The 27,769-nt window shown below is 44.9% G+C and overlaps 1 protein-coding gene across 1 annotated transcript in view; it reads left to right on the top strand.

The window, feature by feature from the left end:
* srrm4 (serine/arginine repetitive matrix 4) overlaps positions 1-27,769 on the top strand; it is a 420,499-nt gene that overhangs the window by 382,605 nt on the left and 10,125 nt on the right. Inside the window, exons 9-10 of the mRNA XM_055655573.1 lie at positions 15,047-15,405; positions 18,417-18,647. Coding sequence (XP_055511548.1) covers positions 15,047-15,405; positions 18,417-18,647 — 590 coding nt within the window. The remainder of the gene's footprint in view (positions 1-15,046; positions 15,406-18,416; positions 18,648-27,769) is intronic.

Below are 27,769 nucleotides of genomic sequence, written 5' to 3'. Positions count from 1 at the left end.
GACGGGGGTCACCAGTTTGGCGAGTCGAGACAGTCAGGTGCAACAAAGTTCTTTATTTTTTAAATGAAAATAAAGTAATTACCCGAGTCGGAATTGACAGCCAGAATAAACGATGCTCACTCAAACCACGTGGAGCTCGAATAAATGGTTTTTCAGAAAACCCACGAAAACGCTCCCCCGCTCATGTGACCACGCCAGCCAATAGCGAGGGTTCAACATTACCAGGGCCACCACTAGGTGCCGCTACAGGAACCCCCCGCAGAACCCAAGGTACGGAACTGTGCGGGAGGCTGGACACGGCGACCACAATGCGTGGTAACAACGAACGGGGCGGGCGATACAGGTGAGACTGGCGATACAGAGCCAGGGAACGGTAACGGTGCAGGAGGAACAGGAACAATGGGTGAAATGGGAACAGGCACAACAGGTGCCACCGGAATGGCCAGCGGACGGCCCCTACGCCGCGGTTGAGCCACCACGGGCTGTCGACATCCAGCTGGGCCGGCTTAAGGCAAGCGACTGAGATGATCTCCTCCTTGCCCCCAACGTCCAACAGGAAAGTCGTGACGCTGGGTCGCAACACCCGGAACGGAACCTCGTAGATTGGCTGCAGTGGGAACTGGTGCGAATCCCTGCGGATAAACACAAATAGGCAGTTCTTAAGGTCCAGCGGCACGTGCACTGGGGCAGTCGCATGCTGCAAGGTAGGAACATGAGTCAGGCCGCACACTCTCTCCCGGAGACTCGCCAAAACAACCGGGGTAGACACCAGCTGCCCTCGAGCCGCAGGGAGGAAATCCCCGGGCACCTGCAAAGTCGAGCCACATACCAACTCAGAGGACGATGTATCCAAGCCTGCTTTAGGGGCCGTGCGGATGCCTAACAGCACCGGTCAACCCAGTCTGGACCAGTGAGCCGTGCCTTCAGCGCCAATTTCAGGTGGCGGTAGAATCATTTCACTAACCTGTTGACCTGGGGGTGGTTGTGTGGTGCAACTGCGCCCTGTATAATTTCGCCAGCGAAGTCCACAGTGAGGATGTAAACTGGAAATGTCAGCCGGAACCCCAAACCTAGCAATCTAATGGGCCGCGAGAGCCCGGGAACAAGAGATGCGGCGGAGGTGTCCGACAGCGGTATAGCCTCAGGCCACCTTGTAATCCGACCCACAACCGTGAGGAGATGGGTGGAACCACGAGACGGCGGACGGACCCACTAAATCCTCATGGATGTGTTGGAAACTGCCCGAGGGAACCACAAGGACTTGCAATGGGGCCCCGTACATGACGCTAAACCTTGGATGTCTGGCAGGGGATGCAGGATCTAGCCCAAACCGTAAACTGCTTGCGGAGGCTCTGCCAGTCAAATTTGTCTGCCACCTGCGCGGAGGTCGCCCGGATTGAAGCGTGGGCCAGGCCATGGTTGGCGTCGACAATCCGGCAGCGTAAACCCACGGGAACAATGGGGTTGGCGCCCGGTGGAAACATCGCACAGTACCAACGCTCCCGTGGGACCGAATAGAACGTCGGCCAACCGCAACCCGGAAACGGCCGTCCTGTAGCCGTCCGTCGCATCAGCCGAGCGCTGTACTCCACGTAATCCACTCTATGGTCCACGGCTGCCACAGCCGGGCGGGCGGGGCAGGAAACGGTGTCGGCGACCGTGTTGAACTTCCTGGCCACATGCTGGATGTCCATGGCGAACTCTGACATGAAGGGCAGGTGTCGCAGCTGTCGAGCAGACCATGTGTCTGACACCTTGGCCAAGGCGAACGTTAAGGGCTTGTGGTCACTGTAAGCCGTGAACGGGCAGTTTCAGGCCCACGGCGTTTTGCTGGAGGAGCTGGGCATCATGGATAGCGACGGCTTGCATGTTGAAAGTCCGAGTACTGATGGCGAGTCGAGACAGTCGGGTATAACAAATAAAAAATAACAAAGTTCTTTATTTTTTAAACAAAAATAAAGTGATTACCCGAGTCGATATTGACAGCCAAAGTAAATGAAGCTCACTCAACCCGCGTGGAGCTCGAATGAATGTTTTTTCAGAAAGCCCGCCAAAAAGCTCCCCCGCTCACATGACCACGCCAGCCAATAATGAGGGTTCGACAGTACCTGGTGCATCTACAGTGTCTTCTTTTTTTAATGTGAATACTGGTTCCGTTCTGTTAACCATATAACCATATAACAATTACAGCACGGAAACAGGCCATCTCGGCCCTACAAGTCCGTGCCGAACAATTTTTTTTCCCCTTAGTCCCACCTGCCTGCACTCGTACCATAACCCTCCATTCCCTTCTCATCCATATGCCTATCCAATTTATTTTTAAATGATACCAATGAACCTGCCTCCACCACTTCCACTGGGAGCTCATTCCACACCGCCACCACTCTCTGAGTAAAGAAGTTCCCCCTCATATTACCCCTAAACTTCTGTCCCTTAATTCTGAAGTCATGTCCTCTTGTTTGAATCTTCCCTATTCTCAAAGGGAAAAGCTTGTCCACATCAACTCTGTCTATCCCTCTCATCATTTTAAAGACCTCTATCAGGTCCCCCCTTAACCTTCTGCGCTCCAGAGAATAAAGATCTAACTTATTCAACCTATCTCTGTAACTTAGTTGTTGAAACCCAGGCAACATTCTAGTAAATCTCCTCTGTACTCTCTCTATTTTGTTGACATCCTTCCTATAATTGGGCGACCAAAATTGTACACCATACTCCAGATTTGGTCTCACCAATGCCTTGTACAATTTTAACATTACATCCCAGCTTCTATACTCAAAATTCTATACTCTATACTCTGTTCTGTTCTGTTGTTTTGCACAATCCCGCAAGTATTCCCACTTTCATTTCACTGAACATCTTGTATGTGTATGTGACAAATAAAGTGGACTTGACTTGAGCCCACCAAATCCATGATGACTATTCATTCACACTGGTTCAATGTTATCCCACTTTCTCATCCACTCCCTAGACATTATATATCTTCGGTCCCTATCTTAGGTACTACTGCCTATCTGTCCTCTGGTGGATACACAATTCACCTATGGCTTTTTCTCAAGGCTGGGGTGAGTAATCTCCAGAGATAGACACTAAAATGCTGGAGTAACTCAGCGGGAGAAGCAGCATCTGCTGCAAGGAATGGATGATGTTTCGGGTCGAGACCCGTCTTCATTCCTTCTATCCGGAGATGCTGCCTGTCCCGCTGAGTTACTCCAGCATTTTGTGCCTATCTTCAGTGTAAACCAGCAACTGCAGTTCCTTCCCACCCATTTTGGCTGCTCCACTGAGTAACCTCCGCATTGTATTTGAGAAATCCAAGGCTACTGAGCAGGAGAGCTGGGAAGAATGACTTTGTTCCTCACCCTCGCTGCTTCCTCAAGCAAGAGTTATCGTGTTATGGAAAAGTAGACGGCATTGGGAAATAAATGTGGCCAGCATCCTTTTATACTTTCTGTCACATCCGCATATTTATATAACCACATTATTTTTAATTATATTTAATGACTTTTTCAGTTAATTGATCCTGACATGTAACCAGTGTTTAAGAGAGAACTGCAGATGCTGGAGAATCGAAGGTTACACAGAAAAGCTGGAGAAACTCAGCGGGTGCAGCAGCATCTATGGAGCGAAGGAAGAAGGGTTTCGGCCCGAAACGTTGCCTATTTCCTTCGCTCCATAGATGCTGCTGCACCCGCTGAGTTTCTCCAGCTTTTCTGTGTAACCTGACATGTAACCAGTTCATTGTAGAGATTAAGTAACGAGCACAACAACTAACGAGGCGTAATGTCAAAGTGAAACATGCTTCAGTCAGGGCGTTGGAAAAGTAATCATATTGAGTGGCGAAAGGAAAATGACTAATATATGTGATATTAGGTAATTTACGCACTTGACCACTATTGGCAGTGAATTGTTTTCTCAGCAAGGGAATATAAAGAGCAGGTAGGCAGTGCAAGTATTTTGATGGGTATGATTGAATAGGATCATCATCGTGAATAATGCATGGGATCTAATCCCTAATTTGCACAGTGTCCAACAGCTCAACTCTGGTCATGAATCTATGTGGTACAGTAAACTGGAGCGCAGGAGCTCTTCGCCAGAGATGCCCATGCCATGGGCTGTGTCCCATCATAGCCAAACTGCTCAGTAGTCAAGAAACACAGGGTAAAGTGAAGGATTTCCTATCTTAATGCCCATTTAACTGCCTGCAATAATATATTCACATCTCTCATCACAATGGTACTATGTGCACTTCTACTAAACTCACCTAAAGAAAAGGGTAAATGTCTAGCTTTCCATTCTAGGCTGTTCATAGAAGGTACACACGGTATAATGCAAACTAGGGAGATTTCAGTTTGCTTCTGGTCTGTATTGAGTTAGTATGGTCTTATCTAGATAAATAACAGGCTCAAATACTTCCCAAATTAAGGAATTGGCATGCTGCAAAATGGCCTTGCCAAGCAAGATATTTGTGTGAACACAGGTGGGCATCTGGAAGCGCATTGCGTTTTAATGCCAAGTTATCCCTCAGGGGTAAGGGCCTTACTTAAGGGCCTGTCCCACTTTCACAACCTCTGCTGAGTTTGCCCTTGACTCATACTCGCAGCATGGTCGTCACGAGGTCGTAGGAGGTCGTAGGTAGGTCGTGATGCTGGTTGTAGGTACTCGTGGCATCAAGTAGGTCGGGGCGTTTCTCTAGCCTGATGAAAAATGGCCACGAGTAAAAAAGGTTGTGAATTAGGTCGTGAAAGTGGGACAGGCCCTTTACTGTAAAGTCCTCATCATGACACTGGGTAGGTCAAATATTGACCAACATCTGCTTCCACGGAGAAAATAATCAAATGGAGTACATTTGGACGTACATGGTAAATGATGGAATTGAAGAATGCAATTGAACAGAGGGGTCTGGGAATAACCATGCATAGTTCCTTGAACCTTTTTCACACAGAGTGGTGAATCTCTGGAACTCTCTGCCGCAGAGGGTAGTCGAGGCCAGTTCATTGGCTATATTTAAGAGGGAGTTAGATGTGGCCCTTGTGGCCAAGGGGATCAGAGGGTATGGAGCGAAGGCAGGTACGGGATACTGAGTTGGATGATCAGCCATGATCATATTGAATGGTGGTGCAGGCTCGAAGGGCCGAATGGCCTACTCCTGCACCTAATTTCTATGTTTCTATGTTTCTATGTTTGAAGGTGGAATCTCATTCAGATTCAGATTCAGATTCAGATTCAATTTTAATTGTCATTGTCAGTGTACAGTACAGAGACAACGAAATGCATTAATATAGATGGGGTGGTAAAGAAAGCTTTTGGTATGCTAGCCTTTATAAATCAGAGCATTGAGTATAGAAGCTGGGATGTAATGTTAAAATTGTACAAGGCATTGATGAGACCAAATCTGGAGTATGGTGTACAATTTTGGTCGCCCAATTATAGGAAGGATGTCAACAAATAGAGAGAGTACAGAGGAGATTTACCAGAATGTTGCCTGGGTTTCAACAATTATGTTACAGAGAAAGGTTGAATAAGTTAGGTCTTTATTTTCTGGAGCGCAGAAGGTTAAGGGGGGACTTGATAGAGGTCTTTAAAATGATGAGAGGGATAGACAGAGTTGATGTGGGCAAGCTTTTCCCTTTGAGAATAGGGAAGATTCAAACAAGAGGACATGACTTCAGAATTAAGGGACAGAAGTTTAGGGGTAACATAAGGGGGAGCTTCTTTACTCAGAGAGTGGTAGTGGTGTGGAATGAGCTTCCAGTGGAAGTGGTGGAGGCAGGTTCGTTGGTATCATTTAAAAATAAATTGGATAAGCATATGGATGAGAAGGGAATGGAGGGTTATGGTATGAGTGCAGGCAGGTGGGACTAAGGGAAAATAATTGTTCGGCACGGACTTGTAGGGCTGAGATGGCCTGTTTCCGTGCGGTAAAGTGTTATATGGTTATATGGTTAAATGCAGTTTTCCAATGGCGGATCACAAAAGATTTTGCACGTTCCAATAAAGATAGTTGGCCATGAACTAAGCGACCATTCAGTCACTCCACGTTGGAACCAGCTTTGCTTTGTTTCCAAGGCCAGCCCACATCTCTTGATATGGTTCTGGGGCAATGAATGGTTGCCTCTGTCATTCCGTGTTTGGTATTGATGTTAAGAAAATGCAGCTACCTGTAAACTAAAAGTCAATTGTGCTTAAACATCATGCCATATATAATGTAGTGTGCTTTCCTCCTCTTGCACTCCAATCTAGAACATTTGTTCACATTTTCTTTCTAATAATGCACTCAGTGAATGAGGGAAAGGTGGGTATTGTCACAAAATTTACCATTAAAGCCAAACACGAATAAACAGTGTCATTTTTTAAAAATGTTGTTTTAAGGCAAAAACAATTACATTGCAGCATGAATATGTACGAGAGATTGGCTGATGTAAATTTTAATGTGAAACTCTTCCTATTTTCTATAACATGTTTCATTTCTAGAACCCAAGGCTTTCTCATATTCTATATCAGCCAGGTTTGCTTTTTATTTGCACTTTTACAGTGCAAATACTTTTAGTTGTAGTTTATTAATGACCTTTATCTGTATCAATAGCACGATATTGAACCGAAAATGCATTTATTATAGTAGTTCCTTACTAGGGAAATCATAGATATTAGCTTTATAGCTTGTTTATGAAATAATTAATACTGTCATTTGATAACAAAACAAATGAAGAGCATCTGTACGAACATCATAGAAGTTTGTCCCATCTATATACTCCTACTAACCCATTGTACACCATCTGACAAAAACCCCACCTAAAAGACTGGATGGGCTCCTGAAACTGAAATACTAATAATAACAGCTAACCATCCCTGATTGTCTTGGACTCACAAGTAAATTATGACAGTTTTAGGAAATTCCAGATAGATGGTATGGAAGCTTAAATTGTTAATTTGATTGTCAGAGGGAAGCTATTGAACTGGTACCAGATGTAACCCATGCAGCTGATCAATTTGTTCCTCCATTCCATTAGTCATGGGAAATATTTTTTTCCCAAATCGTCATCTATTTTTGCACATTTTTTAATATCATCACAGCCAAAGTGAATACACACCAAAGCATTTAGAAGTCAAAACATTTCAACAGCCACTTGGACCAACATACTTTCCCCATCTACAAAAGTAAATTGTCCAGAACCTATTTTATTCCAAGATCATTTTGCTGCATCCATATATCCAATCAAATCTTAAATGTTATTTAATTCTCAGCAGCAACAAATAACAACCCCCACAGGCTCATTAATCTCTGTGTAAGTGTTTTATTGGGTTTAAATCTCTTTCATTTAACCCGTATCCATGACGACTCCTTGTCAACCTCTCCACTACAGGAACTTGTCTGCTCCTTCCCATTGTGCCCTATCTTTTCATGATAATGTTTCTATCAAAAATGGACTGGCAATATAGACAATCATTTTTAGAAATCACAACTGCATGTTCCTGTTAGAGTGAAGGGCAAAGCAGATGGGAGTAAGGATGCTTGGATGATGTGAGAAATTGAGGTACTGGGCAGGAGACAGAAAAAGACATGGGACAGGTATAGGAAGCAAATCAAACGTATCCCTGGAGGAGTTTCGGGAACTGAGCATATTTAAGAAGGAAATCAGATGGGCAAAAGGGGCAGGAGATACATAGCTCTGGCCGACAATATTGAGGATCATTCAAAGAGATTTTATAAGTACATTAAGGGAAAGAGGGTGACTAGAGAGAGAATAGTGGCCTTAGAAACAAAAGTGGTCATCTCTGAAGGGAGCAGTAGGAGATGGAAACTTCCTTAATGAGTATTTCTCCTCAGTGTTTACTGTGGAGAAAGATGTGAAGGCAGGGGAACTTGGGGCAGTTAATGGAAATGTCTTGAGGACCATCAATATTACAGTCAAGGAGGTGCTGAACGTCTTATGGCGTTTGAAGGTGGATACATCTTCTGGGCCTAATCAGGTTTATCCAAGCACATAGTGGGAAGCTAGAGAAGAAAATGCAGGTGACCTGGTTGATATTTATGAATCATCATTAGGTACGGATGAGGTACCGGAAATCTGGAGGGTGGCTAGCATTGTCCCTCTATTTAAGAAGGAAAAGCCTGGGAACTATAGACAAGTAGGCCTAACATCTGTGGTAGCAGGATACCAGAGAGTAATCTGAAGGATAAAATGTATATGCATTTGGACAGACAGGGGCTGATTAAGGATAGTCATGATTAAGGATGTACATGGGAGATCATATTTCACAAATTTGATTTGAGATATTTTGAGGAAGTAACCAAAAGTGGCAGTGAGGGCAAAGCCATGGACGTTGTGTATATGGATTCCAGCGAGGCATTTGATATGGTTCCACATGGTCATCTGCTCTGGAAGGTTAGACATGGGATCCAGGGATAGAGAATGAATGAAAGAAAGCAAAGGTTGTTATTTGGACTGGAGGCCTGTGACTAGTGGACATGGTTCAGCGTTCGTTACCATTTGTGATTTATATTAATGATTTGGGTGAGAATGTTGAAGGCATGATTGGTAAACTTGCAGATTAAAGTACAGCAGGTGGCATTGCAGATGGCAGAGATGGTCATAGAAAATTGCAGCAGGATCTTGATCAGTTGGGCAGGTGGGCTGAACAATGGTTAATGGGGTATACAAATCAATATGAGGTTTTGCATTTTGGGAGTTCACAGTGCTCTGGGGACTGCTATTGTTGGGGAGTGTTGTAGACCAGAGGGATCTAAGATTCCAAGTACAGAGATCCTTGAAAGTGGTGGCACAGGGAGTTTGGGTGGTCAAGAAGGCTTTTGGCTTTTTGGAGTATCATGTTCAGTTTTGGCCTCCTTGCTATAGGAAAGACATTGTTCAGCTGGAAGGGGTGCAGAGAAGATTTACAAGAATGTCATCATGACTCGAGGACGAGCTATACGGACATGTTGGGCAGACCAGGCATTTATTCCTTGCAGTGCAGTGGTCATAGAGTCATCAAGTGATACAGTGTGGAAACAGGCCCTTCGGCCCAACTCGCCCACACCAGCCAACAAAGTCCCAGCTACACTAGTCCCACTTGCCTGCGCTTGGTCCATATCCCTCCAAACCTGTCCTATCTATGTACCTGCCTGTTTCTTAAATGGTGCAATAATCCCAGCATCAACTATCTCCTCTGGCAGCTTGTTCCATACACCCACCACCCTTTGTGTGAAAATGTTGCCCCTCGGATTCCTATTAAATCTTTTCCCCTTCACCTGGAACCTGTGTCCTCTGGTCCTCGATTCCCCTACACTGGGTAAAAGACTGTGCATATACCCAATCTATTTCTCTCATGATTTTGTACACCTCTATAAGATTTCCTCTCGCTCCATGGAATAGAGGCCTAGCCTACTCAACCTCTCCATATAGCTCACATCCTCTAGTCCTGGCAACATTCTTGTAAAACGTTTTTGAACCCTTCCAAACTTGACAATATATTTCCTATAACATGGTGCCCAGAACTGAACACAATATTCTAAATGCGGTCTCACCAAAGTCTTATGCAACTGCAACATGACCTCCCAACTTCTATACTCAATACACTGACTGATGAAGGCCAAAGTGCCAAAAGCCTTTTTGACCACGTTATCAACCTGTGACTCGACCTTCAAGGAACCATGCACCTGCACTCCTAGATCCCTCTGCTCTACAACACTACCCAGAGGCCGACCATTTATTGTGTAGGTCCTGCCCTTGTTCGACGTCACAAAATGCAACACCTTCCCTGTATTAAATTCCATCAACCATTTCTCCGCCCACCTGGCCAATCGATCCAGATCCTGCTGCAATTGTTCACAACCATCTTCACTATCTGCAAAACCACCCACTTTTGTATCATCAGCAAACTTGCTCATCTTGCCCTGTATGTTCTCATCCAAAACATTGATGTAGATGACAAACAGTAACAGGCCCAGCACCGAACCCTGAGGCACACCACTAGTCACAGGCCTCCAGTGTGAGAAGCAATCTTCCACCATCACCCTCTGCTTCCTTCCATGGAGCCAATTTATCCATTCAGCTATCTCTCCTTGGATCCCATGAGATCTAACCTTCCAGAGCAGCCTACCATGTGGAACCTTGTCGAACGCCTTACTGAAGTCCATGTACACAACATCTACAGCTCTTCCCTCATCAACCTTTTTGGTCACGCCTTAAAAAAAATCAATCAGATTAGTGAGACATGACCTCCCACGTACAAAACCATGCTGACTGTCCCTAATCAGCCCTTGCCCATCCAAATGCCTGTATAAACCCTATCCCTCAGAATACACTCCAGTAACTTACCAACTGCAGATGTTAAGCTCACCAGCGTATAGTTCCCAGCATTTTCCCTGCAGCCCTTCTTGAAAAGAGGTACAACATTTGCCACCCTCCAGTCTTCCGGCACCTCTCCTGTATTCAAGGACGATTCGTAAATTTTAACCAGGGCTCCCGCAATTTCCTCTCTAGTTTCCCACAATGTCCTCGGATATATCTGATCAGGCCCAGGAGATTTGTCTACATTCAAACACGACAGTACCTTCAGTACTTCTTCAACAGTAACACTGACTGCTCTCAAGACACTTCCAGTGACTGCTCCAGTTTCCTCCGTCCTACTGTCTTTCTCCTCAGTAAATATAGAGGAGAAATACTCATTTAGGACCTTGCCCATCTCCTGTGACTCGTTCACCCCTAAATGAGCTTTGAGTCCTGAGAGGTCACCCTCTCTCTAGTTACCCTTTTTCACTTTATGTATTTATAAAATCTTTTGGGATTGTCCATAATGCTATTCGCCAGAGCTATCTCCTAGCCCCTTTTTGCCCTTCTGATTTCCTTTTATAGTTTATTCCTCAGTTCCCAAAACTCCTCCAGGGATGCACTTGATCCCAGCTGCCAATACCTGTCCCATGCATCCTTCTTGTTTTTGACTAACACCACAATTTCCCTCGTCAGCCAAGCTTCCTTACGTTTGCCTGCTGTGCATTTCACTCTAACGTGGAGGTACGCATCCTGAGTTTTCGTCAGTATACTTTTTTCAGTACACTTGGCCGATGTTCCTTTCCCCTCCAATAGCCTGCTCCAGTCAACTTGAATGAGGCCTTCTCTCATACCCTCAAAGTTGGCCTTTTACCAGTTGAGCATTTTAACACGTGGACCCTCTCCGTCCCTATCCATAACTATCTTAAACCTAATCAAACTGTGTCACTGGTCCCAAAAGGCTCCTCCACGCACACTTCATTAACTTGCCCTTCCCAATTTCCCAATACTAGATCCAGTGTTGACCTCTCACATGTGAGTGCCTCCACATACTGCTTAAGAAAACTCTCCTGAACACTTTTGAGGAATTGCTCCCATCTGAACCCTTCACGCTAAAATCCCCTACTACAACAACCTTATTTGACATGTGGTGATCTTATAGAGGTGTGTTCTTATAAGGGATGATCTTATAGAGGTGTGGAAGATCATGAGTCCTTTGCTCAGAGTTGGGGAATCGAGAACCAGAGGACATACGTTTAAGGTGAAAGGGAAAAGATTTTATGGAATCCTAGATAGACACAAAAAGCTGGAGTAACTCAGCGGGTCAGAGAACATCTTTGGAGAAAAGGAATAGGTGACGTTTCGGGTCAAGACCCTTCTTCCGATTAATAGAATCCAGATGAACAACTTTTTTTACACAAAGGGCGGTGCGTATAAACTTTTTTAACATAAAAGGCGAGCTGCCAGAGGAGGTACTCGAGGCAGATACTATAAAAACATTTAAAAGACATTTGGACAGGTGCATGGATAGGATACGTTTGGAGGGATATGGGCCAAATGTAGGCAGGTGGGACTAGTGTTGATGGGCCATCTTAGTTGGCGTGGGCAAGTTTGGCCGAAGGGCCTGTTCCCACACTGTCTGGAAATGCACTACACTCCTTGGCATCAAAAGATTTTCTTGAAGAAATAATTCCTGAATTTAATTTCAACATTGATTCTTAAAACCAAGCCTTTAGAAGATTCTTCTGCCGGCACAGAGTCCATTTACCCCATTATTTCACAGCCGATCACATCAAAATAACCTTCAGATTCCAAGAAATAAATCAGCACATCTCACATTATTGAAAAGCACCTGGTGCTTGCCAAAGAAATGTTCTATTCAACCTTATCAAGGCACACCTGAGATCTACATTCCTCTTCTATCCAAATTAAAGTTAATTCACTTCAATATGTTTAATTCACTTTATGCTTTTATAAAGTTTAACACACAAATTCACTAAAGTTAATTCACTTTACGCTTTTGTGTAAAAGCAGAGTCAAGGGATATGGGGAGAAGGCAGGAACGGGGTACTGATTGGGGATGATCAGCCATGATCACATTGAATGGTGGTTCTGGCTCGAAGGGCCGAATGGCCTACTCCTGCACCTACTGTCTATTGTCTATTGTCTATTGTTCCTGTATTCACAAACTACGGTAATTTGATTTTATTGGACATTGCAAAAATAATCTTTTGAAGGGCATAAATCTTATATGCTTCAAATTTAATCCCATCAGTGATCGAGTATCGGTATCGATAACTCACATTGACTCCGACTCAAAGTGCACCCCAATAGCTAATTGCCTTTAATAATAACAGTCTCATCCAATAGACACAGGTCACATTCTAAACCACTTGTCCCTTTTCCATTTCCACAAGTGCAACAGTAATTTCTTCATTTCAATCTGCCTGGTTGTCAGAATGTCCGTAGGCACTTAGTTGGTAATCCTCGTGCTTTTTGGGAGACATTTAGTTAATCTCTTGCCTGATTGGAATTATATATATGAATCGGATGTTGCCAGCAGGTTTCCTTCTTTAAAGGGATTCACTAAACTAACTGTTGTTCAAAGAATGATCCTACTCCAAGGACACTTTCATCAAAATCATCTGTTCATTTCAAATTACTTTAAAAATCCACATTTAAATTGCTCACACTGCCAGAAAGCTGGTCTTATCTTAATTACTTGTCGAATATGTAACCACTACATCAAAGTGCCTAATAATGAGGAACTTTGTCAAAATTCTTCTGAAACCATAAATCAATTTGTAGACATCAGCTCTGCTGATTGCATTATCTCATCAAATAATTGCTACCAATTTATGAGCTATTACTGCTTTTAAACTCCTGCTCACTGCTGCATATAACTTTGTGAATTTTTAAAGAATGTTCATGCCATTCTCTTCATCACATTCACGACTGCCTTTTCTGGTGTTCGGAATTGCACATCCCAGAGTCATCATTCCTCCCTCCCACATCCCACAAAAAAAGGTTGGTTATCTTTTACTGGTGATCATTGAATTTTATCTTTCCACATTCCTGGACGTGGCATAAACATTTACAGTATCCTCTCATTCTAAACTCACAGTTTAAATTAAGTAACCCACAATAATATGACCTTGCCTCATAGGAGCCTTTTCTCAAAAATCCCAAATTTGCCCTTGCATGTTTTTAATGGCTCTCATGACAAGCTGGTTTCCACAAGTGTGTGATTATATTTGTTGTGAAATGATTATCGCACTGTGATATTTCCTGTGAATGTGTAAGAATAGTACTTGAGAGTTCACTCACACATCTTATAAGTCTCCGATGTCGCATTGATCTTAGACTTGTTAATTTAACAAATTGAATTGTATTGTGATTGATTTTCACACACTATCAGATTACCGCTCCATTATAGAGCACACTAAAATGTCCCTTAGTATCCTGTGTCACGTCGAGTTGGAAGCAATTACTGGCAGCATAAAACAGAAAAAGGCATCACTACAGCTCCTAAAATGGCTTATCGCTCACATGTATTCCACATAAGTTAATCTTTGAGTTTTAAAAACACTTCTAAATTGATAGTCCGTGAATTCATGTAAATCCTAAATTTATAAGGGTAGAGATGAAACTGGGAACATCTTGTTTCCCTCATGAGTTCTGACAGTGATGAGTGGATTGTTATCTTCTGTTTTAATCTAAACTTAAATGCTACAAAAATCCCACACAAATGCCAACTTGGGTTGCTCAGTCAACCAAGTCAACCTGTTGCTTTTCCACATGAGCTTATTTGAAATGTACCTAACAAATGGCATTGTTAGATCAAGTCCTTAAAACCATGTTATTATATCCTGGAGGCCCGTGAACCATTCTCAGAGCAAAAGAGATCCTATGGTCTGTTGCTTGAAAACTCTGCAAGTCATTGTTAAGGTTTTACCAACAAGGCAATTAAAAATTGTGAATAATGTCTGACAAACCTCTGACATTTTTTTTAAGCTAGTACTCCCAAAACAATTGACTTAGATTTAAAGCAACAAAAAGAATCAGTCGTAAAAGGAAAAGAGGGATTGGACAGGGTTTTGTGTCTTTTTTCTTGTCATTTGAGACTCTAACGATGCACTTATGTTGCCCGCTCTTCCCTTTTTCTTACACCTTACCTACTTAAGGAGGAATTCTTGATTGGTAAGTCGATGCTACCCGCAGACTAGGGATTTATTATAGGTCGCTGGACAGAATAGATTTCTTCTGCAGGAAACACAACTAAAGCTGTACCTTTCAAAAGGGGCTTTTTTAGTTAAAGTGATGGTCTATTTGTTTTGCGATTTTTATTTTATACATAAATCTCATTTTGTGATGTTTGTTCATTGTCCTTTTTAATGCCACGCTTACTGGGGCCTATTGGTTTCTCCTTTTAATGCAGTATGTAGTCCTGTACGCACATCTGATTTTACTTCCCTCACATCCATATCATTTTATTTGTGTTTCCTTTTTTTTTTAATTTGAAGGAACAAAATGCTCATTTCTTTTTTCTCTCTCCTGTCATTTTTCTTTTGTCATCATATCGTTCGCATGCTTTTTTTTTAAAACGAAAAAAAGACAAAAAAAATGCATGATGTCTAAATCGACGAGTTTTCATGTTGGAAAGAGTTTATTTTGTGTTTGGGGGTTAGGTGCCTTTAACAGTAGAGAGTGCATCGTACAGGCAGAAGTCTGTCCCAGCAACCCTGTACCACGTAACAGCATGATGCTTCTGTTTGCAGATATACAAGTCAGAGTCTTCTGGCCGCAAGCTTGTGAAGGAAGAATACAGCAAACCTGATAATGTGCCCAGCCAGAATGGAACTTATCACGATTATGACTCGGGCAACGATACAGCTTCGTCCCCGTCAACCAAACCTCCCTCGTCCAGATCGCAAACTGAGGGAGAGAAAGGACAGATCCTCAACCACCGTGCAGAGTTAGGCAGCCAGACACCGTCTCCAGGCAAACTAAAGCTCGGCGACACAGAGCCTGGATCAGATTCGGGCAACTCTGTGACGAGCTGCTCCTCTCCCTGCAAAGTCGTGGCCTCGTCTCCAACCACATCTCCAGCCTACCAGCTGGACAAAGGGGCCAGGAGGTAGGTCCTTTCGGAGTCGGGGAAGGTCCAAAAGAAATGGAGATGGCTGAAGTCAGTCAACTCCAGGAAGTGTATAAATGATGCACTGAAAACCTAACTAATCCTTGGCAGCAGATTGTCTAAACGCCTTCCCTGCCTTCCGACCATCGTGCCTGGAAGCAAGAGGGTGATGTTGCTACTACTGTGGCTCCAGCCCTTCACAGGGTAGCTAACTCTGAAGTCACATCCTTCTAGCGAGTTTGCATTCGCTAAATGGTGGTAAGCTGAACATTCCATGTGGTAAAATAGCCCTGTGGTGCTTTTAGGAAAGGAGGTCCAGGATTTTGATCTGTTTTCAATGACGAACCAAGAACATGTTTCCAGCCAGTGTGATTCATGGCTTGGAGGTGGTCATAATCCAAGTCTATCCATCCTCTCCCTGTAGCTGAAACCCTCTAATCCAGAAGCGTCCTGGTAAACCGTCTGTGCACCCTCTCCAAAGCCTCCCCATCTTCCCTGTTGTGGGAGCACCAGAACTGCAGACCTGAACTGGATTTAGTACATTGAACATAGAACAGCATGGCACAGGAATGAGTGGCCCTTCGGCCCACAAGGTTTGTGAATGCCATAATGAATGCCAAGTAAAAATGATCGCCTCTGCCGACAGGATCCATATCCCTCTATTCCCTGCACTTTAATGTGGTTATATAAAAGGCTCTAATATGCTGCTGTAGTACCTGTCCCCACCAGCATCCTGGCAAGGAATATCAGGCCCTCACTACGCTCTATGTCAAAAAGCTTTCCCCACGCATCTTCATTAAAATTTCTCCTCTCACCCCATAGCTGTGCCATCCAATACTTGACATTCCCACCCTAGGGGAAAAGGTTCTGACTGTCTATTGTATCTATGGCTCTTGTAATTGTATATCCTTCTATCAGGTGTCTCCTCAACCTCCGGGCATTGTACGGAAAACATTCCAATCTATCCAAGCTCTCTCTGTAGCTGAAGCCATCTAATCCGCGCAGCATTCCGGGCACCCTTCCCAAATCCTCCACATCTTTGCTGTAATGGGGCGACCTGAACTGTAAGCAATTTCCCAAATGGAGACAAACCAAAGTCCTATTGGGCAGTCAGGGTAGTGCAGCAGTTGCTGCCTTACCGGGACCCGGGTTCGATCCCGACTACGGGTGCTGTCTGTACGGAGTTGGTACGTTCTCCCCGTGACCTGCGTGGGTTTTCTCCGAGATCTTCGGTTTCCTCCCACCCTCCAAAAAATTACATGTTTGTAGGTTAATTGGCTTGGTAAATGTAAAAATTGTGCCTAGTGGGTGTGGGATAGTATTCATGTGCGGGGATTGCAGTTCGGCACGGACCCGGTGGGCTGAAGGGCTTGTTTCCGTGCTGTATCTCTAAACTAAACTCTAAAACTGCATCATGACTATGCTTTAAATCCAAAGCCTATCTATGCATCTAATAATTCTATATACATCCTGTCAGGTCTTCCCTCATCCTTTGGTATTCATAGTCATACAACGAGGAAACAGGGTCATCGGCCCAACTTGCACGTACTGACCAACATGCCCCATCTACACCAGTCCCACCTGCCTGCATTTGGCCCAGAGCCTTCTAAGCCTGTCCTATCCACGTACCTGTCGAAATGTTTGTTTAGCATTTTGATAGTACCTGCCTGAACAACTCCTCTGGTAACTTGTTCCATATACCAACCACCCATTACGTTAACAAATTGCCACTCGGGTTCCCATTAAATCTTTTCTCCCTCACCTTAAATCTATGTCTTCTGGTTCTTGATTCCCCTACTTTGGATAAAGGACTTTGTGCGTTTACCCTGTCAATTCCTCATGATATTTTTACGCCTCTATAAGATCACTCCTCATCCTCCTGCGCTCCAAGGAATACAATCCTATCTGTAGCTCAGACTTTCAAGGCAACTTCCTCGAAAATCTTCTCGGTACCCTTTCCAGCTAAACAGTATCTTTCCTATAACAGGGTGACCAAAACTGAACACAATACTCCAAATGTGCCCACACATTGTCTTGAACAACTGTAACATAATCTCCCAACTTCTATACCCAATACTCTGCCTGATGTAGGCCAATGTGCCTAAAGCCTTCTTGACCACCCTATCTACCTGTGACACCACTTTAAAGGAACTATGTACCTGCACTCCGAGATCCCCCTGCTCTACATTCCATTCCATTCACTGTGTAGGTCCAGTCCCGGTTAGAGTTCCAAAAATGCAACACCTCACATTTCTCCACATTAACCATCCAATCAAGATCCTGTTGCAATTTTTGATAAACATCTTCAGTATCTACAACACCGCCCATTTTATTGCAAACTTGCTAATCTTGCATGTACGTTCTCATCCAAATCATTGATATAGATGACAAACAGTAACGGGCCCAGCACCGAATCCTGAAGCACATCACTAGTCACAGGCATCCAGTCCGAAAAGCAACCTTCCACCATCATCCTGTACTTCCTTCCATGAAGCCAATTTTCTATCCATTCAGCTATCTCTCCTTGGATCCCATGCAATCTAACCTTCCAGAGCAGCTTACCATGAGGAACCATATCAAATGTTGCTGAAATCCACATTGACAACATCTACAACTCAGTCTTTAGGCCAGCGATGATTCCTAAGATGCTGACAATGTTTTTTTGATGGTGCTATGTTATTAAATATCAAGGAAGGAGGTTGAAACTCTGTCCTGTGGCAAATGATCATAGTTTGGCATTATCTTATTTGCCACTAATCAGCCCATGTCTGATTGTTTCTGTAACCTGGTCCATGTTCAACATACTGTTTAGTTTCTGGTGACATGTTTGAAGTAGATTTTCTCATGAGATAAAATACTAAGATTGAGTTCTAGTCAAGAGAAGAAAAGGCCTCAGGAGCTGGACAGCATTTTAGACGTCCATGTTCCGTGATTATCTTTGGTTTATGGAAGCCATGAAGTAATGGCAGAAAAAGGCAAAATTACACTGACTTCTTTCTCATTGATTTCAGGGAATTATCTGCCTTGCACGGTTGGCCGACAACATCGGAGAGAAAGACAAGTCCTTCCCCTTCACCTGCCAGGAATTCTCCCAGGAGACATCGTTCAAGGAGTGACTCTCAGAGCAGCAGAGAGCGGGAAAGAAGCTCCCACAGCTACAGCTGCTCTTCCCGCTCACGTTCACCTGAGTACAAGTCAAGCATGAAATATTCAAGAAGCAGATCACACTCCTCAGGGAAAAGGTTTGTCCCAATCACAGCCAAGAAAGAGTTAAGGGAAAAGATGCCCTGATAGAATTGTGGAACTTGGTCTTCAAATAGCAGGAAGGTTCCACCAATTCAATCGCCAGTCAATTATAGAGAGAAGGAATGGGCGACGCTTCAAGTCGAATCCCTTCTTCTTGACCCAAAATGTCACCCATCCCTTCTTTCCAGAGATGCTGCCTGTCCCGCTGAGTTACAACAATTGTTCATCCCAGTTTGAAAAAAGAATAAATCAGGGAAGGTAGTGCATCCATGGATAACAAGGGAAATAGAAACATAAAAACATAGAAAATAGGTGCAGGAGGAGGCCATTCAGCCCTTCGAGCCAGCACCGCCATTCATTGTGATCATGGCTGATCGTCCCCTATCAATAACCCGTGCCTACCTTCTCCCCATATCCCTTTACTCCACTAGCCCCTAGAGCTGTATCTAACTCTCTCTTAAATCCATCTAGTGATTTGGCCTCCACTGCCCTCTGTGGCAGGGAATTCCACAAATTCACAACTCTCTGGGAGAAAAAGTTTTTTTCTCCCCTTTATTCTAAGACAGTGGCCCCTGGTTCTGGACTCGCCCAACATAAGGAACATAAATCAGGGATAGTATCAAAACAAAAGGTGAAGCATACAAATTAGCCAGAAAAAGCAGCCTAACAGGGGACTGGGAGAAATTCAGAGTCCAGCAGAGGAGGACAAAGGGCTTAATTAGGAAAGGGAAAATAGATTATGAAAGAAAACTGGCAGGGAACATAAAAACTGACTGCAAAAGTGTTTACAGATATGTGAAGAGAAAAAAGATTAGTTAAAACAAATGTGGGTCCCTTGCAGTCGGAAACAGGTGAATTGATCATGGGGAACAAGGACATGGTACACCAATTGAATAACTACTTTGGTTCTGTCCGCACGAAGGAAGACATAAATAATCTGCCGGAAATAGCAGGGGACCTGGGGTCAAATGAGATGGAGGAACTGAGTGAAATCCAGGTTAGCCGGGAAGTGGTGTTAGGTAAATTGAATAGATTAAAGATCGATAAATCCCCAGGGCCAGATAGGCTTCATCCCAGAGTACTTAAGGAAGTAGCCCCAGAAATAGTAGATGCATTAGTGATAATTTTTCAATACTCTTTAGATTCTGGAGTAGTTCCTGAGGATTGGAGGGTAGCTAATGTAACCCCACTTTTTTTTAAAAGGGAGGAGGGAGGGAGAAAACGGGGAATTACAGACCAGTTAGTCTAACATCGGTAGTGGGGAAACTGCTAGTCAGTTATTAAAGATGGGATAGCAGCACATTTGGAAAGTGGTGAAATCATTGGACAAAGTCAGCATGGATTTATGAAAGGTAAATCATGTCTGACAAATCTTATAGAATTTTTCGAGGAGAGTGGATAAGGGAGAACCAGTGGATATGTTATATCTGGACTTTCAGAAGGCTTTCGACAAGGTCCCACATTAGATTTGTATACAAATTTAAAGCACACGGTATTGGGGGTTCAGTATTGATGTGGATTGAGAACTGGCTGGCAAAGAGTAGGAGTAAACGGATCCTTATCAGAATGACAGGCAGTGACTAGTGGGGTACCGCAAGGCTCAGTGCTGAGACCCCAGCTATTTACAATATATATTAATGATTTGGACCAGGGAATTGAATGCAACATCTCCAGGTTTGCGGATGACACGAAGCTGAGGGGCAGTGTTAGCTGTGAGGAGGATGCTAGGAGGCTGGAAGGTGACTTGGATAGGCTGGGTGAGTGGGAAAATGCATGGCAGATGCAGTATAATGTGGATAAATGTGAGGTTATCCACTTTGGTGGCAGAAACAGTAAAGTAGACTATTATCTGAATGGTGGCCGATTAGGTAAAGGGGAGATGCAACGAGACCTGGGTGTCATGGTACACAAGTCAATGAAAGTAGGCATGCAGGTGCAGCAGGCAGTAAAGAAAGCGAATGGTATGTTAGCTTTCATAGCCAAAGGATTTGAGTATAGGAGCAGGGAGGTTCTACTGCAGTTGTACAGGGTCTTGGTGAGACCACACCTGGGGTATTGCGTACAGTTTTGGTCTCCTAATCTGAGGAAATACATTCTTGCCATAGTGGGAGTACAGAGAAGGTTCACCAGACTGATTCCTGGGATGTCAGGACTTTCATATGAAGGAAGACTGGATAGAATCGGCTTGTACTCGCTAGAATTTAGAAGATTGAGGGGGGATCTTATAGAAACTTACAAAATTGTTAAGGGGTTGGACAGGCTAGATGCAGGAAAATTGTTCCCGATGTTGGGGAAGTCCAGAACAAGGGGTCACAGTTTAAGGATAAGGGGGAAATCTTTTAGGACCGAGATGAGAAAAACATTTTTCACACAGAGAGTTGTGAATCTCTGGAATTCTCTTCCACAAAAGGTAGTTGAGGCAAGTTAATTGGCTATATTTAAGAGGGAGTTAGATGTGGCCCTTGTGGCTAAAGGTATCAGGGGGTATGGAGAGAAGGGAGGTACAGGATACTGAGTTGGATGATCAGCCATGATCATATTGAATGGCGGCGCAGGCTCGAAGGGCCGAATGGCCTCTACTCCTGCACATATTTTATATGTTTTTCTATGTTACCAGCTTTTTATGTCTATCTTCGGTTTAAACCAGCATCTGCAGTTCCATTCTACACCAGTCAATTATAATGAGAGCACTCTCTCCTGTAGCTCTGATATTTGTCATCTATCTATCTATCTATCATCACATCCCAGTGACTTGAGCACAAGGGCCAAATTGACATTTCAAGGGAGTAAGTGTAATCAATGGAGATATGCAGCAAGAGACACTAAACTGATCCTTTAACTGCCCATTGAGATGGATCTTGCATTACAGAGGGAACAGGGAAGTTCATCACAAACTGTCGAGCGCTCACACCTCGACCCTCAAAACTGAAGCTTGCTGTCTATGTGGAGTTTGCACATTCCAGTGAGTGTTCTGGTTTCTTCCCACATTACAAAGATGCGTGGGATGCTGGGTAAATTAGCCACTGTGAATTACCTCAAGTGTGTAGGTGAGCAGTGGAGAGTTGATGGAAATGCAGGGGAGAATAAAATGGGATGAGTGTAAATGGGTGATTTAGTTAGTATAGACTCAATGTTTCTGTGACTATGATAGCTTGGAACAGATCCTCCATTATTGTGGACTGTTCATCCAATTGGCAGTGCAAGTTTGAAAGCATCTGATTTCAGGGAGCTTGGCACCAGTGCGTGGAGTTCAATGTACCCTTACACTCCAGCGATGTGCCAGTGTCAGTCCAAGGCCACCTCTACTGCACCAGTGGCAAGTGCTCTTCTTCAACTTTCCCAGACCTTCATGGAGTCACACAGTCCCCAGCTCATTCGTGCAGATCGAGATGCCCCATTTGTGCTACTGTAGTTCCATCTGCCTGCATTTCCTCCTAAATCTTTTTTATCCGTGGACCTGACTGTGACTTTTAAATGTTGATATAGTATCTGCCTCAACTACTCCTCTGGCAGCTCATTGCATATACCCACCAATATTTTAAGTATTTTCCTCAGTCCCCAGGAACTCCTCCAGGGATACACGTGATCAGCTGCCTATAACTGGCCCTTGGCACTTCATCCTGACCAGAGCCTCAAAGTCTCTCGTCATGCACAGCTGCCTTGCTCGTTACTCTAACAGGAACATGGATGCCTTGCACTGTCAACATCATTCTTTTAAAAGTATCGCATTTCCTGACTTCCAACTTCAATCAACTATTACCACGTTCCCATCAAAGTGTGCCTTGCCCCAATTCAGAATGTTTAACTGTGAGCCTGCCCTGTCCTTACCCACAACTATTTTAAAGCTAATAGAATAGAGAGTCACAGAGTTATACAGTGTGGAAACAAGCCCCGCGGCCCAACTTGCCCACGCCGACCAACTTGTCCCATCTTTAGCCCCACCTCCCTGCATTTGGCCTATATCCCTCTCAACATCCTATCCATGTACCTATCTAAATGTTTCTTAAATATTGCGATCATCCCTGCCTCAACTACCTCCTCCGGCAGCTCGTTCCATACAATCACCACCCTTTGTGTAAAAAAAGTTACCCTCGGGTTCCTATTAAATCTCTTCCCCCCCTCACCTTAAACCTTGGAAACCCTAGTTTTGGGATTCACCTACTCTGGGCAAGAGACACTGTGAATGTATGCAATCTACTCTTCTCATGATTGTGTACACCTTTATAAGGTCACCCCTCATCCCCCTAAGCTCCAAATTATGGAATCCCAGCTTGCTCAACCACTCCCTATATCTCAGACCCTCGAGTCCTGACAACATCCTTGTAAATCTTCTCTGCACCCTTTCCAGCTTGACAACATCTTTCCCATAACGTGGTGCCCAAACCTGAAAGCAATACTCAATGTGGCCTCACCAACATCTTATTTAACGGCAACACGATCTCCCAACCTCTACTCAATGTTCTAAATGGCCATATTTCCAACCTGCAATCTGTTCAGATTACAAATAGGTCTCGAGAACCGAACACTGCCATAACCTGGGAAAACAGGGAACTGTATTGGTCACAGGCCTCCAGCCAGAATATCTACTTTCCATAATTCTTAAGATCGTGAATCCTAATCTTCCAGATCATTCTACCATGTGGGAGCATGTCAAAACCCTTGCTAAATTCCATGCAGACGACATCCATCACCCTACTTTCATCAGAGAGGGAAAGCAAGGGCAACTTACAACCCAGCGGTATGAATATTGATTTCTCTAACTTCAAGTAACCCTTACTTTCCCTCTCTCTCCATCCCTCCCCATGCCTAATGCTCCGATTAGTTTCACTGTCCTCCTGATTGTATGCCATTGTCACCTATCCCTTTGCTAACAATGAACAATTCTACATATCTTTGGTCATCGTCTGCTTTGATCTATCCTTTTCACACCTTACCCGTCTCCATATTCCTAGTCTCCCTCTCCCCTGACTCTCAGTCTGAAGAAGGGCCTCGATCTGAAACATCACCCATTCTTATCACCAGAGATACTGCCTGTCCCGCAGAGTTACTCCAGTATTTTGTGTCTATTGTTGGCCTGTTCCCATGCTGTATGTGTCTCTAACCATGAATCGATGAGAATCTGGGGGAGGCTGTTAGAGGGGATGGGAGTTTGAGGTGATTAAAAATATATATTTATGTTATAGGAAAGATATTGTCGAGCTTGAAAGATTCAGAAAAGATTTACCCGGATGTTGCCAGGATTAGAGGGTGTTAACTGCAGGGAGAGGTTGAGTAGGCTGGGTTTCCATTCCAGGGGGGCGCAGGAGGATGAAGGGTGACTAATTAATTAATTAGTTAAGACAAATGTGGGTGCCTTGAAGACAGAAACAGGTGAATTTATTATGGGGAACAAGAAAATGACAGACGAGTTGAACAGGTAAATTGGATCTGTCTTCAAGAAGGAAGACACAAACAATCTCCCAAATGTACTCGTGGCCTAGGGTGACGGAGGAACTGAAGGAAATTCACATTAGGTATGAAATGGTGTTGGGTAATCTGATGGGACTGAAGGCTGATAAATCCCCAGGGCCTGGTGGTCTGCGTCTCAGGGTACTTAAAGAATTCCCAGAGGCAATTCAGACTGTAAACGCCTATCTCACCTGGGGCTAACTCTACTGAACATTTTTCCTTCCATTATTTATTATGTAAAAGAATATGTGTGTTATGATTGTGTTTATAATTTGTTTGGTTGTTTTGTTGTTTGTCTTTTGCACAAAAGTCCGCGAGCATTGCCACTTTCATTTCACTGCACATCTCGTATGTGTATGTGACAAATAAACTTGACTTGACTTGACTTGATGTGGTTCTCGAAATTGTGGACGCATTGGTGATCATTTTCCAAAGTTCTATAGATTCAGGATCAGTTCCTGTGGATTGGATGGTAGCTAATGTTATCCCACTTTTTAAGAAGGGAGGGAGAGAGAAAACAGGAAATTATAGACAGGTTAGACTGACATTGGTGGTGGGGAAGATGCTGGAGTCAATTATAAAAGATGAAATAGCGGCACATTTGGATAGCAGTAACAGGATCGGTCCAAGTCAGCATGGATTTGCGAAGGGGAAATCATGCTTGACTAATCTGGAATTTTTTGACGGTGTAACTAGGAAAATGGACTAAAGAGAGCCAGTGGATGTTTCAGAAAGCCTTTGATAATCCCCACATAGGAGATTAGTGGGCAAAATTAGACCATATTTTATTGGGGATAGGGCACTGACATGGATAGAAAATTGGTAGGCAGATAGGAAACAAAGAGTAGGGATTAACGGGTCACTTTCAGAATGACATGCAGTGACTAGTGGGGTATTACAAAGCTCAGTGCTGGGACCGCAGCTATTTACAATATATATTAATGATTTAGATGAAGGGATTGAAAATAACATTAGCAAATTTGCAGATGACACAAAGCTGGGTGGCAGTGTGAACTGTGAGGAGGGTGTTATGAGGATGCAGGGTGACTTGGACAGGTTGGGTAAGTAGGCAGTTGCACGGCAGATGCAGTTTAATGTGGATAAATGTGAGGTTACTCACTTTGGTGGGTAGAGCAGGAAGGCAGATTATTATCTGAATGGTGTCGTTGGGAAAAGGGGAAGTACATGAGATCTGGGGCGTCCTTGTTCATCAGTCACTGAAAGTAAGCATGCAGGTACAGCAGGCAATGAAGAAAGCTAATGGCATATCGGCCTTCATAACAAGAGGATTTGAGTAGAGCAAAGAGTTACTTCTGCAGTTGTACAGAGCCCTGGTGAGACCACACCTGGAGTATTGTGTGCAGTTTTGGTCTCCAAATCTGAGGAAGGACATTCTTGCTATTTAGGGAGTGCAGCGTAGGTTCACGAGGTTAATGCCCTGGATGGTGAGACTCATATGTTGATAGAGTGGAGCGGCTGGGCTTGTATACACTGGAATTTAGAAGGATGAGAGGAGATCTTATTGAAATATAGAAGATTATTAATGGATTGGACATGCTAGCAGGAGGAAACATGTTCCTGATGTTGGGGTGGTGCAGAACCGGGGGCCACAGTTTAAGAATAAGGGGCAGGCCATTGAGAACAGAGATGAGGAGAAACTTTTTCACCCAGAGAGTTGTGAATCTGTTGAATTCTGTCTCAGAAGGCAGTGGAGGCCGATTCTCTGGATGTTTTCAAGAGAGACTTAGATAGAGCTCTTAAAGATAGCCGTGTCAAGGGATATGAGGAGAAGGCATGCACGGGGTAATGACTGTGGATGTTCAGCCAGGATAACAGTGAATGGCGGTGCTTGCTCTAAGGGCCAAATGTCCTACTCCTGCACCTATTGTCTATTGTGATCTTATAGAAGTGTACAAAATCATGAGAGGAATAGATTGGGTAGATGCATAGAGCCTCATGCCCAGAGTAGGGGAATTGAGGAGCACAGGTTTAAGGTGATGGGTAATAAGGAATCCAAGGGGTACCTTTTTCACACAAAGGGTGGTGGGTGTATGGAACAAGCTGCCAGAGGAAGTAGTTGAGGCAGGGACTATCCTATCATTTAAGAAAAGGTTAGACAGGTACATGGATAGGACAGGTCCGGAGGGATAAGAACCAGGCGCAGGCAAGTGGGACTAGAGTAGCTGGAACATGATGACTCAGTTGTGCCAATGTGCCTGTTTCAAAACTGTATCACTCTATGACTCTATGATTAGTGTAAACTAGACAAAGTGGGACCCATTGGGTCCCATTCTCACACGGGAGGCCTGGTCCCCCAACGCAATATTCTACCTCCCCACTAATTCCACTATTCCATGACTCACGCATAGCCCCCAACTGCCCCGTTGTGGCGCCCCTGATCACGGCTTGAGGACTCACAGTTCACTCAGTCACGGCTTGTGGACTGAAAGTTCATTCAGTCACGGCGTGTGGTCACAGTTTACTCTGTCACGGCTTGAGGAGGGGGGGTATGTGGGGGGGGGGGGGTGGTGTGTAGAAGAGGGGGCTGTGGGGAGGGGAGTGTGTGTGGGGGGGGGGTTGTTTGGGGAGGGGGGAGTGTGTAGGAGGGGGTTGTTGTTGTGGGGGAGGGAGGGTGTCTGGGGGAGGGTATGTGTGTGTAGGGGAGGGGTGTTTAGGGAGAGGGTTTTGTGGCAGTTGTGGGGGGTAGGGGGTTGTGGTGATAGGAGCGGGGTTGTATGTGAGAGGGGGAGGGGTGTGGGCGGTAGGGGGGATGTGGGGAGGGGAGTTGAGGGTGTGTGGGGGTGTGGGATTCGGGCTGTGTGGTGGAGGGGGTTGTGGGGGAGGGGGTGTGGGTGTGGGTTTGTGGGGAGGGGTATATGTGTGGGGGAGGGGTGTGTATGTGAGGGAGTAGTATGTGGGGGAGGGGTGTGTATGTGGGGGAGGGGTATGTGGGGAGGGGTTTTGTGGGATTGTGGGGGGTAGGGGAAGGGGTGTATGTTGGGGGAGTGTGGGTGGTAGGCGGATGTGTAGGGTAGGGGGTGTGGGGGAGGGGTGTGTGTGGGGAGGGGATGGTGCAGGGGGTGTGTGGGGGATGGGGGTGTGGGTGCGGGGGAGTGGGTGGGGGATGGGGGTGTGGGGTGCGGGGGTGTGGATGTGGCGGAGTGGGTGGGGGGGAGGGGGAGGGGCATGTGGGGTGGGTGGTTGCGGGAGAGAGTGATTGTGGGGGGGTGGGGGAAGGTGGGGTGGGGGGGGGGGGGGGGGGGGGTGTGGGGGAGTGGGGCCCACCCGTTCCCGGCCCGGACACCGATTACACTTCCGGCTCCAGGGCCCGGCTCCGGACACACACAGCTGCTCCAGTTCCCAGTGCCTGTTGCGCTTACAGCTCCCACCCGCGGAACACAGCTCACACTCCGCTGCTTCAGCTTTATTCCTGGCGGCTTCTGGATGTGTTCACAAACTCAGCCTCGCCTCCGGGGCTTTATTCTCCTGCGGGTGCCGGAAGGGGGGGGTTACCTTCATGTTGACAGACAGGTGAGAAGACCAATCTACTGATCTCACAATTTTGTAAACCTTCATAACTTTTGTAATCGTCCACCAGTCGGAACAAAACTTGGTGCGCCTGGAGCAGAGAATGGTGAGTAAGGTGGCAAAAAAATAGATAGATAGATAG

The sequence above is a fragment of the Leucoraja erinacea genome, chromosome 25 (assembly GCF_028641065.1).
Source record: "Leucoraja erinacea ecotype New England chromosome 25, Leri_hhj_1, whole genome shotgun sequence".
NCBI classification, from domain to species: domain Eukaryota; kingdom Metazoa; phylum Chordata; class Chondrichthyes; order Rajiformes; family Rajidae; genus Leucoraja; species Leucoraja erinaceus.
Note: the sequence above shows the minus strand (reverse complement) of the source record. Positions and strands in the feature narration are given on the sequence as shown.